At 39.3% G+C, this 19,385-nt stretch overlaps 1 protein-coding gene across 9 annotated transcripts in view; it reads left to right on the top strand.

Annotated features, from left to right (window-relative positions):
* cacna1da (calcium voltage-gated channel subunit alpha1 Da) overlaps positions 1–19,385 on the top strand; it is a 68,852-nt gene that overhangs the window by 5,826 nt on the left and 43,641 nt on the right. For all 9 annotated transcript variants that reach the window (XM_088424326.1, XM_088424332.1, XM_088424331.1 and 6 more), the window contains exons 3-7: positions 1,193–1,298; positions 13,643–13,782; positions 16,941–17,113; positions 17,678–17,830; positions 19,011–19,207. In XM_088424326.1, the coding sequence (XP_088280452.1) occupies positions 1,193–1,298; positions 13,643–13,782; positions 16,941–17,113; positions 17,678–17,830; positions 19,011–19,207 (769 nt within the window). The remainder of the gene's footprint in view (positions 1–1,192; positions 1,299–13,642; positions 13,783–16,940; positions 17,114–17,677; positions 17,831–19,010; positions 19,208–19,385) is intronic.

Raw genomic sequence — 19,385 nt, 5'->3', positions numbered from 1 at the left:
TGTTTCAAATAATGATTTAAAGGACAAACTTTGTTCCTGTTGTTGTTTGTTAATAATAAGACAGTCTTTCTAGAATCAACAAAATACACTTTTAATAAATTCTAAAATAAAGGCAGTCTTATTTGAGTCATAGTGTACATTGTTTATACTTCCTGAAGTCACACAATCTGGTGTGATTATGATGTATACTGCTGTCTGGGTTTTTTTTTTTTTTTAACTGGCTGTTATTAAAGCTATGTAGATAACATTGTTGACTACAAAAACTATTAAGATTATTGTTTATAGCTGATACAAACACAAAATAGCGACTGTAGTCGCTTGCATCTTGAAAATGTTATGATGTCACTCAGATATGAATGTTAATTGTAATACTCCAATAATGCATTTCACTGATCAAAACTAGAGGTCCTCTTATTCGACGTTAGGGTTGTTTAATTTGTAGTTATTTCTTAGAGGCTTCAGTGAGTACTATAGTACTATATACCATATGATGTTTTGCATTTTATTACTCATTACTAGTTTTACAGTGCGCACCATGAGTGAAAAGTAACTTTAATCTCATTAAACACTTGATTGGAAGTAATTGCATGATACGTACATTTAGGCCGACGTCACTGTTCCTTACGTTTGACATTGACAAATATGTATTAATTGGACAATGTCGTGTTTAATTGGGGTTGCTCTTTGTCATCCTGAGAGCTGTTTCTCATAGTTTGCCCCTTGCGTGTGGATTAATAAAGTAGGCACGTCTATGTTGTATCTGGAATTAATACAGATTTATTCGTGTGTTTGTAGCCATTTTCAGCAGGAAAGGGTACACATTTAATCTATAATCTGATAAGTAAATTATTTTTCATATAAAATGAAGACTTTTGGGAACACTAGGCGTCAACTGAAAATGACATCACATGTGCTCAGCTTTTTTGGGTTTGGTCATGTAACATTCGCAAGCTGGGCATTGACTGGTTGTTACCAATACCCCAAAAAGCTGGTTTACTATGACATGGATTACTATGACATGGATGACTGAGAATCTAGACAGACACAAAATTTAAAAAACTGTTTTTACCAAGCATTTTGGTATTTTTTTTCATATTGTGACAGTATTTTAAAAATACCTTTCGCAGTTGTGCTATATGGCTTGTGATGTGTTTTGTTTGTTTCAAGATGTTTCCTTAACTTCCTTTTTCAGGCCATTTGATATCTTTATACTAATTGCTATATTTGCCAACTGTATGGCCTTAGCTGTCTATGTCCCTTTTCCTGAAGATGATTCCAACTCCACAAACCACGACCTGGTGAGTAGTCCTTATCCCCTTCCACACTGCAGGAACTCGTTTTCAAAGGCGGGCGTCGGCAAACGCGTTCGTCGGCGACTTCGCCCGTTTTTTACTTCTCTTTGAAGCAAACTACCGTTAGATGGCCTAGTCCCTCCAAATACTCGCATGTTTAGACACTGAGCTGAATAGCCGATGGAAGTCCATCAGTCCAATTTGAATGAGCTACCCTGTCCACTGTCCTTCGGTATGAACGCTAACTCGTGGGTCACGGACCAAAAACTTCGGACCAGGAACCCCCCCACTCCAAGTTCCTGGACTGATTGGTGTGAAATGGGCTCATGTTTGTTAATATGATAATTCAATACCGGTGTTTAATGTATATCCTCTTTAAAAAAAAAAAAGTCTAACAATGTTGTAGCAATTCTTCATTCGGAAGAGTGTTTCTCTAATTCCTGTTGACATTTTCGGTGTTATTGTATACTTGGTAATGCGGGAGTTTCGAGTACTGAAGCGTGAGAAAGAGAACAGTCACCCAGCCCGGTTTAGCTTGCAGCGGCTTAGTCAGCTTCACTGATGGCACTTTGTCACACTACGTTCACCTTTGGAGAAGTGCGGGCAGGCTCTTCACACACACATACCCACACCCACACACACACACGCACAAACACACAAGTGTTTGTCTCACACGGGGTGGTCAACCTACCTGCCGTGTGACTCACGCTTTGGCAGCATGGTAATGCCACTTTTAATAGTGTGACAGGCTTAAAACAGCATTTAGGGTTGAACTAAACTACATGCTTCATACTTCTGCATTATTTGTATCATTTTGTGTTGTCATTTATCTCTTTTTTTGTTTTTTGGTTGTGTTTTTGTTTTTTAATGTGGAGGTTCCTTTGTTGCACCGCATCTACAGTAAGTGGTAGTGTGGTAATGGTAAGCTTAACGACTGAGCATGTGTGGACCTTCCAAAAGGCAGACCGACACTCATAATGCGCCCCTTACTCCAGCGCAATTTAGTTATAGTCTTCAGTGATGCATAAGAAGCTTATACGGTCTGTCTGCAGACATTTGGAATGTTCTTGAATGGTTTGAATGAAAGCAAAAGCGTCTTAGATGAAGGTTACCTGCCAGCTTTGCGGACCAGAGAGAGAGTCCCTGTGTCTGTTATGTAGCCGAACCTGCTGTGAAAAAGATTGACTACTGGCTTTGTTGTACTTAGGGGACGCAAGGTGTGCTGCTTCCCTCCTTTTTGACCTCCTACTGGTTGACCTCAAGGTGTTTGTTTACACACTGGTCTTCTTTCAGGGGAAAGTGGGCCATCAAGGACATTACCTAATGCATAAAGCGTGATGTACGGTATGTTGTCAGGTTGTGGATGGGTTAGGCGGCCTCGTTGTTGACAGCAGAGCAATGTCAGATGTGATGAAAGTGTTGACTTTTCTCCTGATAAATGTAAAACAGAAATTGTTGACACATTACATGCATACAGTACCAGCCGAAATTTTGGAAAAGCCATCCTAAACAGCAACAATGAACATGACATCGCAGTTGCTCAAGTAATTACCGATCACGTTTGAGCTTGCGAAAGTCACTTGACCAAAAACACACATTATGTGAGCCGTAATTGGTCATCACCTGAGTCCTGAGCAACCTCTGATTTATTTTCAATCGACAACAAATGGCAAAATGGCCGACCCCTGAGCAAACCGCCTCGTAAATGGTAAATTGCCTTTCGCTTATTTAGCGCTTTTCTTCCTTAGGTATTCAAAGTGCTTTACACTGACTACTCACTGACGACTTATTTTCCATGTAATGCATGTGAATAAATACCATCTTGTGAACATCTTATTGGCTGATAGCCTCGAATGTCAGCTGACACCAATGTCACACTGATAAACATACACCCCAAGACAAGAGCATCACGCGTGAGAACAAGATAAGACACTTTGAGCAAGCAGCATCTTAGCCCTTAGTGAGTGACAGATGCTACTTGAAAACATACAACCATATTGATTTCTACTCATTTTACTATATTACATTCAAAACATTGTGCTAATATGTGAATGTGCCATTTGTGTGCATATGTTGCGTTCAAATCATTTGCAATTTGTGCTACAGTAGGTGGCGTCAAACTCAGTTTACTTAAAATGCTTGGTAAATAAGCATTGCACAAAATTAAAACAGTCTTAGTTGATGGATGGTTCGGCAGTGATAATTATTTCATTGTTTCCTTTTCACAAATGTAGACAGAGTTAATCTAAGTTTTGTTTTCATTTGCAAATCCTTGTCACTTTCGCAATTTTTACTTTGCCTCTCTTGTTGTTCTTGTATTGCATCTTTTTAAACACACTGTAAGTAGTGACTTGCCCATTTCAGCAGCATTATGAGGCTTGCTTGCACAGGACTTTATTTTAATTCTGCAGTGTCAACACTGATCCGCATAATAAACGAGGGATATTGCAGCAGAGGCTGAACAGTGAGAGCAGGTGCAGCGGCGGTTTGGTTAGATGTTCTGCTCTGCTGCCTCGCAGGTGGACTGAGAGATGCTATGAAACCTGGAGGGAGCAGGTGGGAGGCCTGATGAACAAGGCTAGGATCACATTACATGACAACCTGAGACAAAATGTGGTGTACTGTAACTTTTCATTATTGTAGACTTGTGGACCTGTCAATTATAATTAAAAATCCTGATCCCTATTTTGGTAGACTGGTGCCCGTGCGTTCGACATAAAACTGACTTAACTTTATTTTCGTGCCATCGCACGTCCGTGCACCGTGTTTGGGGCAATGTCATGCTGCGCTTCCCTGGGCGTTCTCGCGCACGAAGCCACCGGACCCCCAACTTTACTGGTTGCCAGGCAACCGCACTATATATTGTCCTAAAAAAGAAAAACAACAACATTATGCAAAGTTGAAAGTTGTTTAATAGATATATTTCTATTAGACATTTCAAAAAGTTGGGAGTTGGAGGGGGTTTTTTTTTGAGGGGGGAATACTTTCCCTTTCTTGTTTTTCATCGATTATCCTTCTTCACTACTAGTAATCTGTATTAGCATGCGACTTGAAAAAAAACATATCAGTCTATCTCTATTTAAAATAGCACTCAGCAGCATTTGCACAAAACCATCAGGCTTCTGTTCAAAAGCAAAAAAAACAGTCAGGAAAGTAGGGTTAGGGTTAGGGTTAGTTAGGGTTAGTAAGTCAGGAAAATCCTACTAGAACATATAATGTTTTTTGTGGTTCATCACAGACACTCTCAATAATAGCAGGTATGCACTGACTTATATTTAGTTCAATTTAAACATTGCCACATCTCAGCCATAGGGTGTGTTTTTTCCTAATTGCCCTCTTGAAACCATTTCAGGATTGTTTAATTTGTAATTGGAAATGTTCGAGCCTTTTTTGTATGCAGCTACTTAACTCTGCTACTGATCCTTTTTTTGTAAAAAATAAAGAAATAAAAAAATCAACATAACATAATTTTACATCCCACATAATTTTAAAGAAGGATGCTCCTAAAACTGCATGAAATTAATGGCAATTTTCTATTCTTTTAATTTGTGATGGCAAACCTGGTACAAAAGAGTAGAGGATACTTGCATCGCACCTACCAATGCCTTGAAATTAGGCCAGGTATTGGCCCATTTCTGACACTTGGTATCATCCTTGGTATCATCATCGCCCATCCCTAATTTGTATGTCCATGTACTCTACTGGGTACTTTAGAGTAATATAGAGGTACTACAGACCTGCTGCTAAGTGTCATTGCCAAGTCTGCGTGTCTTGTTAGCACGACCTGGTTAAATGTAGCAGCTCTTTATAAATAGACAGTAGCTTCCTCTTCTGGCAGAACACAGGGCAAAAGATTGAAGTCCCATGGCCACCAGTAGTCACACGTGAGTAAAAGTACCTAAGCAACGATAGACACACATGCGTGCTCCTTCGTTTGGTTAGTGTAGCCCCTGTACAGTAAGTACATACACACAAGCCCTCGTTCACGTGACTCTGTCCCCTTCATACTTTGCTTCTCACAAGGGGACAGAGAAATTGTCTTCAACCCTCCCGCCGTTGCTATAAGGTCATATCTGACCGATCTATCTGCGACTCAACACCGCAGGCATTTCTTGACGAAGGTAGCTGAGCCAAACAATGACCTTTTCATGCCGAATGTGATTCATGTGTCTCATCCTTTGTAAAGCAGCGGCAGGCAGCCAGCTCATTGCATCTGGTTCCATGTAGTCTCTGCCCGTATCACTGTTATTGCATAACTAGGGAGCTGCAGAGCTATTTTTTTTTTTTTTTTTTTTTTTTACTGGGGACAGAAAGGACGAAGGCATACAGAGACAGAGATGTCCTCATTCGAGCCAGCGTACCAGCACACGCAGTGGTTTTCGTTTTGGTTACTATTCTAGTCTCCTCTTCACATTACTTTAATTTTATGCAATACATTTTCAATTTAATGACTCGTCCTTCAAACTGAGTAGTAACAAAATGTTTTTTGGCCACTAGTCTTAAATTAAAAAGTCACATTTATACTATATTTGACAATGTAAAGCATTATTGAATCTATATGTGTAATAATGAAGTGAGTGCAATTTGCTGTACTGAAAATGACCAACCTGATTTGTTATTTTATTTTTTATTAAAACAATAGTGTACATATTTATAGAATCAAGGTTATGGTATATAGTGGTAATAATAATAATGGCTATGGTATATAATTATGTGTACTTAATAGGTAGACCAGTGTTGCTCATACCCTAAAAAACAGGCAAATGAGTAGGGTTGATGTTGCCGTATATAGCTTTATATAATGAATATTTCAACACAAGAAGACATTCTATATACTGTATACAAAAAGACGATTTAAATAAACTCACAAATACTCTATGTATGTATTTATCCTACTCATAGAAACAAGTTTTTTTTGGTGAAGTTTAAATACTGCTTTCTTCTTCTGGTCTCTAAGGATATTCTTATTGTTTTAGTTGCGTGTATGAACCACATTGCCTTTTGGAGGCCAAGGTGTGCACAATAAAAGCAGTGATAAAATTGCATCTTCAATAGATGTTTAGGTTTTGTATTTTGCACATTTAATTAAAATAAAACACATTTTCAATGGCAAGTATTGATACTGAATTGATACTTAAGTATTGCTAAATTGTCATATGTTTCAGCCCTAATTGAATGCATGAGTTAAATGTGTTTAAATGAGATATCTTGTGTACATCATGCATATCAAATGAGCAATTGCTGCAAAGTGTTTTTGATGTAACTACATACCAGCAAGCCTCGTCGTGCTTCATAATGACAACAGGCCACCAAGAAACATCGTCCACATCACTCATGCTCTTGTCACAAGCGATCAGTCACAATACTATGAAGTTCTCATAAGTGTTTCCAAGGACTTAGCTTGTCTGTGTTTATCTTCAAAACATTACACGTTCTATGGGTCTCTTGTTGTTTGGGCAGTCGATGACATGTGTTTCCGCAAGAGGTGTTGTGTTGGCGGGGCGTCGTGTTACCCAAATGTGTGTGTGTGTGTGCTGACAAATGAAAGGGTTGGCTACCTAATGGTTGGTGTGAACAGCAATGTCTGCAGACTCCCATAGAGATGATGCTTCAACTATGTGGTTAGTCACTTAACATAGCTGCTCATTTGTGGCTCACACCACCACTGTCCCCGCTAGTTATCTTGAATGTGTGTGCATGTGTATAGAGAGAGAAGGGAAAGGAAGGAGCGAGTGCATCGAGAGTTGAAGCTGTACAGCTTTTGTTTGGATGCTGAGTGTCAGTGGAACCATGCTAATGTGCGCAGAGACTACGTCAAACAGGCCGACTTAAAAGGGAATGGCAGAAAAAAACTCTTACTTAAGCTTAGCAGAGACAGCAAAAAGAATATTTCAGCGTGTTTAATTATTTATTACAAATCCTTGACTGTGAAGTCTTGCAACTAAAATATTTGGGGATCAACTCCTGGTAACCCTTGCAACGCTTGTCAAAGAACAATCATTCCCATATGAAGTATTTTAAAAGGAAATTATTGGACTGTTAGACAATACATCTTTTACCAGATTAATCTATAATTGTTATTGATAAATGATTATTCGTTTTAGAGACCTAATATTGTCGAAATGCTCAAAATTTCAGCCGGGATGAAATTTACAACATTTTGAAATATCTGATTCAGCAATAAAATGACAAAATAATCCGTTGATTTATCGATTGGCTGCTCTAAAAAGCACATCATCCTTCTCACTATGTATGTAATATCAACAGCGGCCAGAGGCGGCGCCAAAAAAACAAAGATCAAGCACAAACGTATGAACTGTTAAACTAAATCATCTCCAAAACATTATTTCGGGTGCAGCCCACGCGGCCCGGTACCAGTTGGGTCTGCGGACCGGGGGTTGGGGATGTAGACGAGATGATAAAACACTCATTTGCATTTGTTTTTATTTATGGCTTACTTGTTTAGAACGCCGTTTTTACTCTCCTTTTGACACCTAGCGAATGTTTATCGGTTTTGACAGACTTAAATGGCTCTAGATATCTAGCAGCGAGCAAAGTTTATTTTGAAAAACACCAGACGGTATTTTAAACGTTAACATTCATCAGCAGTATTAGCATAGATTTTGTACCATGCCTGCTCTTCACCTACTTATCAAATTCAATGATTAGATTTGCAAAATACTCTCTCCAAGTGAGAACTATCGTCAACGAGACGCACATCCTTACGAGTATTCATGAGTGCCCAAGCTTGCTATTTTGGCAGTCTTTGCTATAAGGATGTTGCTGAGGTTAGAACATATCTCCTGAACCATTTTAAAATAAATTAATGTTTTTTGTATCCTTGTATTTGGAAAAGGCTCGCTTGCTATTGTGGTTATGCAGGAGTTGACCTGCTCTTGAAAACATCTTTGGCAGACTCCTGCCCACCCCCTCAGCTCTCACTTCAGCTCACACATGCACGGTGCTCACATACTCAAATGTAGCACATATGCTCTTATTCACCCTACACAAAGCCCCATATATACTGTATACTTACAAGCATATACTGTTGGTCCTACTATACACACTGGTAAACACCAAGGGTAAAATAAAAAGCGTTTGGCTCCTTTAGCTTTATTTTTCTTATACTAAATAATTTCATTAATTTGATTCCAGGAAACTAGTGTAATGTTATTTTGTGTCTCATATTTACTACTGTGATAGACAAGGTGACCTGACTTGCATGCAAAAAATTCAAATTTCACAACAAGACAGCAGTTTGGCAGATGGTAAATAGTTCTTCAAAAAGAAGACAAGTGCTTCCTTCAAGCTGTTTATAGCAACTCTCAGCTGAAGTTTAAAAGATGAATAGGAAACAGATTTTCACTCAGCATTTAATCAAATTACATTAATTATGCATGCACTCTACTCGAAAATAGCGGCTCGATCATTTCAAAGGAAATGTCATAACCAAAAAACCTCATATTTCATAAGAAATTAATTCACCATTGTATCAAAGGTATGACTTCATCATGTATATGCATATACATGTATTTGATTGTGGAAAGTTTAAAACAACATGCCTAATGGATCCTTTTAAGACATTCATAAGACATTCTAAAATATTCTTAATAGTTGCGAAACAATCTTCTTTTTCAAATTTTGCTAAAATTTCCTTGTGACTCATAAAGCAAAGAACTTTTCCAACGGTTCATTCAAGGTCACAATTGTTCTTAAGATGTTCTTACGACAATTTCTTTTCTTTGGACAAAATGTGGACAACTTTCTTGCAATGCGAAAAACAAGGCTGTTTCAGAACAACTAATGCTGCGTTCAGACCGAACGCGAAAAATTGTTCGAAAAATTTTGCATGAATTACATTGACCCCAATTCAAAATGTGTTTTTTTTGTTTTGGCTGTCTTAAGAACCCTTTAAGAACAATTGTAACTTTGATACATCCCTAACATGAACACACATTCAATAAGTTTGCCAGCACTTCCAAATGTTCGCATCTCAGTGGGATAGGGGCTTTTATCTTATTAGCTCAACTTTTTGTAGTCTGTCGTGTGTTTTGTCATCAGATCTTTGAAAGACTTTTTTTCTTCATATACAGTTTGACAAATGACAAATAAGAGATGTTCTCACTCCCCATGCGTCAAGAGAAAAAATATGGGCCTTTGCTGCACTCTGTTCGGCTGCAAACACACATTTGATACTACGAACCGCACCAAATTTTCAATTCCAAAATACACATAGGATATTGATAGCAAGTAGTTTCATTTCACCCCTCTTGGAGTGGCTGGGCAGCACTGACCCCGACAGACAACAGTCGGGAAGATATAGAGATTATAGGGGAATGATACAGAGAAGTAGATTGAAGCTCTGTGGATTCCATTTCTCCTCTCTGTGTGTAGCATCAGATTCAAAATGACATCATCTGTTGCAATTCTGTATGTTGGCTCTGTTGGTTCTGCAGCTGAAGTCATTCACATTGGTTGCTTTTGTATTTTGTATTTTTTTTAGTTCATATGCTGAGACTGCTTAATGCTCTGATCAAAATGCACTAAGATTTTACGTGAGAAGCACGGCATGTCTCTGTGGGCTCACTGCCACACGTACTCATCCAACATGAGCTCATAGTAACACCCGGGTGGTTGTGTGATGACCTGCACCATGTGTTTGGAGGAGATGTATTATACAAATCTTGGACAGTGCATCAATAATATTCTTGTCTCTTTGTTATCTTTATTATAATGGTTAACTTGTAAACTTTAAAGAAAAAAATCGTAAATATTTCCACTAGAAAGCTTTCTTTATGTACTACAGCAACGAAAAAAGAAAATGTTGACTCAGTATCTAATTACTAAACAGTACAGATAATACTGACTTGTGCGGTTCATTGTTTTGATGGCCACCGTAATAAAGTATCACAAGGTCTGCCGATGTCTCCTGTGACACCAAGTGCTGTATACTGCTTACCCACGTTGTGTCCAGTCCCAAGGTCTTTGTCATCACAGGTACCCTGGTGTGTTCCAAGAACACACATACACATACACACTTTTCTTTATTTGTCACCCATTGTTAGTGTTCCTAAAGCTTTATCACCTCTACACTGTTTCAAAGGCCCTGCGGACAGGACCGTCTGCGTACTTAATAGCTATGCATTAGTGCTGTCCGCCTGGCTCTGTCATATGTGTAGTTATGTAGCAGAATGCATAGTTCAGCCAATTAGCATCCTTTGTCATAGGGTCAGCTGCGCTGTGTGAAGTGTGTGAGTTGCGCCTGTGGGCACGACGACCCACCGAGCGTATTCAGCAGCCGCAAAATAGAAAATTATCTACAGCAGCATCTCCCACTTTACTGCACTGAAGGATGTAAACGTACATGTCAAAACAGTATATTCTCTTGATGGTACTTAAGCTTCTTTATAAGCCAATTGAGGTGAAGCTCACAAATACCTGATCATGCTTAAAAAGCCTAACACATCTGAGTATGTCTTTCTAGAGCGCAAATAAACTAAGATGACTCAGAGATATTTGTGGTCATCCCCAAAGGCCTCGTTCCTCTCGCTTTCTGTTTTTCCCTTGCTGTCTCTCCACGTTTCCAGTTTCTCTCTGCAGATCCCAGTGTTGATGAAAGAAATTACTGCTCATTAACCAAGTAGTTATGGCTATCACATGCAATTTTATTTAACACATTTCTATTTACAGTCACTTGCTACGGAATTATTGTACAATTACTGTAGGCTTCTCTACAGTGCCAATATGAACCGATCACTATATTTGACCAGAGTAAGAATGGGTGGATGGATATCAATTATTTGTTGTACTTCTTCATTTGGTGTGCATGTGAAAAGGATTCCGCTATATTTTTCTCGTGTCATACATCATGGTTCTCAACCTTTTATCAGTGATGAAGCTCCTGTGCAATATTTTTTTATTTCTAACCAGCACAAAGCATGTTTGTATGAAAAAAGGCTTAAAACAGAGTTCTTTGCCATCAGTGTCACTTGGACTACTTGCTATAACAGCTTTTCAAAATAAACAGAATATACAGTATATAACAGCTTATCTTATCACCATTTTAGCTGTATGTAGTCCTCTGAGGAAAGGGAAAAAAAAATCAGCACCCCCTGCCAGTCTGCCAATCATGCTGCATCGTCACTGCTGGATTTGTGGCCTCAACACAGCTCTGTCATGGACATGAGTGCCTCAAGCTTTTCTCAACCTTTTGCTTCAGCAACAAAGAGGCCCGTGTCTCTTATTCTGGCCTAAGTGCTCCTTGTAATCTACAGTAAACTGTTGGGAAAACGAGCCCCGCAGCACTCATCGCTCTCGCATTTTGTGGCGTCCGCTGAGAACACATAACAGCAGATTCAAAAGGCCCTTAGGAAGAAAACGGTATTATGCCTTCAATATACGTTTTGTGTGTGTGCTTTGTTTGCATTTTGTATTGGCTTCCCATGTGAGATATTAAAGACTTAATATGTTTGGTTGCCACAGCATTCATACTGCCTCTGGCCCCAAAAGGGACATTTCCAGTCACTTAGCATCATAATAATGTTGAAGTGTATAGCGTGACAGATATTAATAATACCAGCCTGTGTGCAATGTCATGCATAAAGCATGCAGGGCATTTTCTGGTTTCGTGGCAGCTGGGAAGGCCCTGACAATGGCAAACAGCTGAGTCACCTGTGGCGTATCCACACCAATAGCTAGGGGTCACACCGTTTTGTTTTATTTTTTAAGACCAAGGAAGATTTTTTTTTTTTTTTTTTTGCAATTACCCATTTTCTTTGTTATTTGGTTTTGTGATTAGCAATTCAGGGCCACTCTACATGTGTGCTGTTATTTTTAAGTTTTTCCTTGTAACCTAAAAATTAACATAGGTTTTCAATTTGTTGCTAAAATTAGATCAGTTTAGTAGGACCTTCAAATTCTAGGCCCCAGGCTGTTTTGTATTCTCTGTGGGGAGGTTGACTGCCAAGCCAATACACCCTGCAAACCTTTGATAATAATATATACAGTGTGTGTGTGTGTGTGTGTGTGTGTGTGTATATATATATATATATATATATATATATATATATATATATATATATATATATATATATATATATATATATATATATATATATATATATATATATATATATATATATATATATGTTTTTAAATGCATTCCCTGTCCACTCTAGTCATGAGTGAATAGTTATTCCCTTATCGAAAATGCAGCGTATCATCAATTTGGTCTGTCATATAACAATTAACGTGTAGCAATACATGGACTATTAATCCTCATCATATGATCATCTCGGATGGAGAGGTAGAAGAGTAAATGGGACGATGAGGAGGGGCTGTACCATGTTGTTGAGGGCTCGTTTTTACCTCCCATTAAAGATGCATTTCAATGCTCATGGGACACTTCATTAGGTACGTCTGTACAGTCTAATGAGAGCCGTACTCTAACAGAGAGATACATACAGAATTCAACTACATTATATGTTAGTTATCTTTATGTTATATACTGTATGTTGCTAATATTCTTTGACCTTTGTGCGGTGAGCTTACATGTAGTCTAATCAGAGTGATAGTTTAGATATGCAGCAATATGGATGATAAGCTTTAATCTTGAACTGCAGTATTTAATTGAAACACTGAAAACCACAATAAACTATTATTCATTTACAAAGTGAAACAAGCTGCTGATGGTCACAACCCGTGCAAAGTCACTCAACATGTAGCTTGTCAGTTAGCATCAAGCCAATGCTACACTCTCATTTGCTGATACCTACGTCACTCTACACACCAACAGCCATACATACTCAAGTCACAGATACTTCATAGAGAATGTGATTCTCTTTCCATAGTTTTGCAAACAAACATTATTGTGGGCTTGGCTGGCAAGAGATATTTTTCATTGGCCAATTTGGCATTGTGTGTGGGCCAAATAAAATCTTCGAGTAATAAATGAGCTATCCAACATTTTGCCAGGTAGCTATAACTATGACAGTTGCGAAGTTTTGTAATTGATATTGATTGGGTTTTTTGCCCCAGGAGAAAGAAATTTGAGATTATTTACAAACTGCACGTAATACATAGTCACACGGCACAAGAAGACATGTTTAGTTATATATACATTATTACTGTTTATCATTTGCCTGGCTTATATTTATGTTTTCACGCAAATATTTACCTTCATTATGATTTTACGACTGTAGTATTATAGATAAGTGATAACCGATGGTGTGATACAATCTACAAATCCAAGTCCTGTAGATTTTCAGGCATCATGCTGAAATGGTTAGTATCCTTCTAAGGTTGACATTGACAATGGCATATTTGTATGTGTTTATTTTGTTTGTTTGCAGGAGACAGTCGAGTATGCCTTCCTCATCATTTTCACAATTGAGACTTTTCTGAAGATTATCGCTTACGGCTTGGTGATGCATCAAAATGCCTACGTAAGAAACGGTTGGAACATGCTGGATTTCGTCATTGTCGTGATTGGGTGAGTCCCCATTTTAATTTACCTTCATCTACGTTCCGAAACACCTGCATGTTTTTGATGCTTCTGTCTTAGACACACCTGATTCAAATTATTAGCTCATCATTAAGCTCTGCATGAGCTTTAAATGGATCCTAATCGTTTGAATCGGGTGTGTTTAAGAGAGCAGCATCAAAAACATGCAGGTTTGCTGCCCTCAAGGACTGGAGTTAGAGACCTGTGCTTTAGAGCAACAGTGGTGTTTGTTGATTCAACAATGCCTCACGAGTTTGGTGTTAAGATTTGCACTTTGACAGTGGTAGTTGTCGAGTGAGAGAGGCTGCCGACTGTGCCAAAGTTAAAGATGCTTCAGCCTCTGCTCCGAGTGGCCCAGTGCTAATAGAGACCCTCATACGCCCACACTGTATGACCCAGAAAAGACAGAGAGAATAAATCAGTGCTTTACCACCACTGGAATGACTCACCGTCCCTCCATACTCCAGCTCTCCTCCAACACACCCTCCCTTCTCCGCTTTCTCTCTTCTCACTTACTGTCTTTCACAAATTGCCATCATGCATTGCTTTGTCTTTATCAGCGGCCACTTCCATTTCCCCTCAAACGTACATTTTTTTCCCCCAGCTCAGACTGCCCTCTTTGCCAACCCCTTTGCACTTTGCTATCCTTCATCTTGCAATCTTCTGTGCTCTCCATCTTCTGTCCGCTCTCTTGTCTTGTGACAACCTCTTCTCTGATATGCACAGTCCACTGGATAGCTGGGTCACATCTCTGTCTGTGCGCGCCATGCAAGGTTGATCTGCCGTGCACTCACGAGCGAAGACGGGCGCTCTGCCGCCAAACGTTGCCACTCATTGGAGGCGGTGACACGGACAAATAAGGAGGCCTGCGTTTGATGTCAACATTTCAAAACATCAGTGTCCATCTGCCCAAATTGCACAAACATGTTTTAAAGGACTAATGGGTTAAAAAAGCAGTTGCTTTCAGAACAACTGCAGGCTTCTTCCACCTTTGTCGAGATAAAAATCAATTATCTCCTCCACGGCGGCTGATTTTTGACTGAGATGGATTACTCAGCTCAAACAAGTCGATTCCTCAAATTGATTTACATTGCTTTTTCAGTAAATGCAAATCCATTGATTTATGTACCACAGTGACAATTCCTAACAAAGTCTGTGGTCATGTGAAACTCCTATGCAAAGTGTGGATTATAGTGAATTTGCTTCCCACAAAGTAATACAAATAGGGACAATTACTGCGTACGTGAATAGTAGTAGAAAGGGGGTATACAAGATCTGTCACAAAAGTTCTCAGACTCCTCAGACTATAAGCCGCTACCTCTGTCCCATGTTTTGAACAGTGCAGATTTTAATGTGATGCGGTTGATTTTTGGTTGAAGGCAAACATGGAAAATAGGCTGAATTGTGGCTCTCTAGGACCGGATCTGGCCGCCTCAAAGAAAGCCCATAGGAAAGAGTGGTTTAGGAATTATTTCAAGAATTTGGAAGATGGCGTTAAAGTCATCTACCAGTTTCACATATTAAGCTATCACAAAATTTTACTTTGCCTCTAATAACATTTGAAAACAACTATTCAACCATCAAAGCGGTCACTCCTCTCCATGCAGTTCATCTACTATAATGCAAATTGATGAACTGCACACATTCTTGAAACACATTCACAATATTTCGTAGTTTCACTGTAAGACGCGGCAGAGACAATTGGTTTCATCATGTTGGAACACAAACGAGAATGTTTTTCAGTTTTTGTGGTCCCTGAGGTCCCTGGAATCTGTACAAATCATAGGGAGGTTGATTAGCGAAAGGAATTAAGCCCATCGCACCAGTGTTGGGTCTTGGGGACTGGGAATAGTCCCTCCCAGTATGTGTCCTGTAATAGGGAATCAGTTCAGGGTGTACAACATCTCTCAACGGAGATCCTGCTCTGAAGAAATATTATTGAAAATTGAAGAACAGAATCTGGAGGAAGATTTCTGTGAAAGCAGATCTGACAAGTTTCTTTCATCACCCATTTGTAAAGGTAGGGTGAGTAACAAAACAAACATCATACTATTGTGACTCACTCGAACACAGGTGCAGTCAACACTTATAGGAGCATCTGGTAGACAGCTCCACTCTCTACTTGTTCGCCACTTTGTTGAATACATCAATGATTTTTTTTCTACTTTTTATGGGAGGACTGATGCTGCAGATTCTGTCTTGTAGAATTGTTGGATGATCCAGACATAGAATACCTTTCCAAATCAGTCTTCTTTAATCTAATCCATAGAGTGATTATTGGACCCCGGGTTAGTTGTTTATACCTTTTATAGCACATGTATCAAACTCAAGGCCTGGGGGCCAGAACCGGCCCCCCACATCATTTTATGTGGCCTGCCAAAAGCTGATTTGATTTCAAGTTTCTAGCTAAACTTGCAAGTTGTCTTAAAAAAAAAAAATCTGTTCCAGATCTAGTTTTTGAACAGTTTTTACCAGCCTCTGATTTCAAAACTAGGTAAGGATGTAAATAAGCGAAAACGGTGTTTATTAGACATGTTTTTCTATTTTCAAGTCCTAAATTTTCAGGATTTTAGAGAAATTCAGGGGTATGTTAAAATTTAAGTAATGACTGACTTTTTTAGACTATTTTTAGATGTATTCCGGCCCTCTGACAGAAACTATAACTACAACGTGGCCCACGATAAAAATTAGTTTGACACCCTTGTTTTATAGATAGGTAGGCACAAAAATAGTGTGTTTTTTTCTTTGTTTTTTGTTTGTTTTTTGTTTTTTTCTTGTCTTTTTTAAATTCTAAAAAATGTAATGGTTTATCTTAGAGTGGTATTAACATCTTCACAGGGAATTCACCATATGTGAAGTTTTCCTGGTAAGTGATAGCCCAACTGTGTCCCGGTGATGTCAGTATGGTTTGTGGGCGGTTGTTAAACAAAAAAAACAAAACAAAAAGTCAACACTTTCAACCATTCTTAATATGTGGCGTTAACAGTAGTAAAATGAAACGTTTGAATTGGCAAGCAACAAAGTGTTAATGTTGGTTGTGTCTCATAATTGACAAAACCCATACAAATCTGGCACAAAACTCAGCAGATGAATGTAAAATTTTCAGTACTTTAGTGTGAGATTGTTTGTGTGTGCTTACTTGACAGCCTCTTCAGCGTTGTCTTGGAGATTCTGACCAAAGATGAGAAGGCAGACGGTGAGGGAGAGGAGAACCACCCATCCATGCACGGGCACGGCGGTAAACCTGGCGGATTTGACGTAAAAGCCCTTCGAGCCTTCCGTGTGCTGCGTCCCCTGCGGCTGGTCTCAGGGGTACCCAGTAAGTCATGCGCCATGTCAAGGATTTTCATCCTTTTGCAACATGGTCACAGCTCTTCGGAAAAATATCGAGTGATGGGTCCAGATGGTGTCAGCATACTTTGTATCCCGAGGACTATTTTTTTACACATCATAGCGCACTAAAATGATAGAGCTGTTGCGTCTATTAACTGAAATACAGTACTATACGAAGTAATTAATGTTGCAATATTTTTGAAAAAAACTTAACACTGTGTTGCTGCAAACGAAAACCCCAAGTATTAGTATTCGGTATCTTTACAATAATACCGTCTTTGTAAATAAATATTTTTTTTCCTTCAACGAGCAGTTTAGTACAATCTTTAAGACAAAGAAGACCTGAATCTGTAAACTGAAGTAGATGTTTTTTCAAAGGATATAAATGAATGCCTGTGTTTATTTGTTTTTGTATGTCAAAATGTGTAGGGGCAACATTTATGTTCCAATGTCGGTTGCTTAAATGTTTATAATTACGGTACATTGCGATTACCAGTTCTTTCTCTGTATTTTTCAAATCTATATACATAATCTGTTCTTTATTTCTTAGGTTTACAAGTGGTGTTGAACTCCATCATTAAAGCCATGGTCCCTCTCCTCCATATTGCCCTCCTGGTCTTGTTTGTCATCATCATCTATGCTATTATTGGCCTGGAGCTTTTCATCGGTAAAATGCATGCAACCTGCTATCTTCCTGGCACAGGTATGTAACATGTAGTACTAATACTATTACTAATACTGAATGCCTATTTAACCACAAACTATATACCATGTGGGCAGCTCGGTGGATGCGTCAGCTTCACAGTTAAGGGACCCAAGTTCAATTCCAGCTGGCTCCGGCCTTCTAGTGTGAAGCTTGCATGTTCTTCCCAAGGCCGCGTGGGTTCTGTCCGGGCACTCCGACTTCCTCCCACACTCAAAAAGCATGCATTGCAGGTGTATTGGACACACTAAAGGAGAGGTCCCCAACCGCCGGTCCGTGGCCCGGTTCTGGTCTGGTACCAGGGCGCATGGGCCACACCCAAAATAATGTAAAGTATTTCTGTCTTATGTATTATCCGAGTCTTAAAGCTATTTTATTTTGAAAAACCTTTTATTTTGAAAACTGGCCACATTCTTCTGGATTCGTTTCGGTCATTGGAGAGCCAAAACTTCACTCAAAAATACTGGTAAATGAGTAATAAACCGATGTCTTTGGGATGGGGGGGAAAGCCCAGTCGGGAGACAGGTGAGGAGCCTGCTACAACCGCCTAAGAAAAAGAAAGCTTTTAACAGGCAATGCCAGGAGTCCTACTTGAAATAATGACTTCTCACGGTAAGGACTTTAAGCCCTACTTTGTCCAAAAAGGACTTTAAAAAGTGACAAGGAATGGCTTCTCTACCGTTTGGTTGAAGAACCAGATGAGCTTGCAAATGGTGGCGGCCTCAAAAGTATTTTCAAGACTCCCGACATCCCAGCTGTGTGAAAACAAACTGGCTGAGGGCTCCCGTTAGTTTGACGTAAATTGTGAGTTTATATTTTCTGTGCATTTTATATTCAAAATATTATATTGAAAATATTAAGTTGTTACAATTTGGAATGAGGCTGTAAGATGACAAGTTGTGGTAGAAGTGAAGCGTTGTAAATAGATTCTGAATGCTTTCTCATCAGGTTTTGTTTTTTAAAATTGGCTTGTGCATCTAAAAGCTGCCCATAAGTAAGACATCTTTATAAATTGCTCCACTTTGCCACATCCAATTTGAAGGCCTTGTACTTACTGTACAATTCAGCACTTTAGGCAGTGGCTCTCTATAAGTGTCTATGTATTTAACGGCAAAATGTATTCATGAAAGGCAGTTTTTGATTTCATCATTACTATTTCATGTGACCTTTTTATGCTTAGACATGATAGCGGAGGAGGATGCTGCTCCATGTGCGATCTCAGGTCACGGGCGGCAATGCCCCATCAATGGAACGGAATGCAGGGAAGGCTGGCAAGGGCCCAATGGCGGCATCACTAACTTTGACAACTTCTTATTCGCCATGCTGACGGTGTTTCAGTGCATCACCATGGAGGGCTGGACAGACGTGCTCTACTGGGTGAGTGCCTTCGCGAACCTGCCGTGTTGACTCTCACGCGGCTCCAGCAACGTCGGCTCAAATCACTCGTATGACATCCTGAGGATGAGGGCGCTGATAATCTCCCGAGGCAACTCTTATGATTGATTGGTTCAATATGATTGAGAGCACTCGACAAATTGTCTTAGAATGAAACGCA

The sequence above is a fragment of the Hippichthys cyanospilos genome, chromosome 9, assembly GCF_059441005.1.
Source record: "Hippichthys cyanospilos isolate Australia breed blue-spotted pipefish chromosome 9, RoL_Hcya_1.0, whole genome shotgun sequence".
In the NCBI taxonomy this organism is placed as follows: domain Eukaryota; kingdom Metazoa; phylum Chordata; class Actinopteri; order Syngnathiformes; family Syngnathidae; genus Hippichthys; species Hippichthys cyanospilos.
This window is presented reverse-complemented; position numbering and strand designations above follow the sequence as displayed.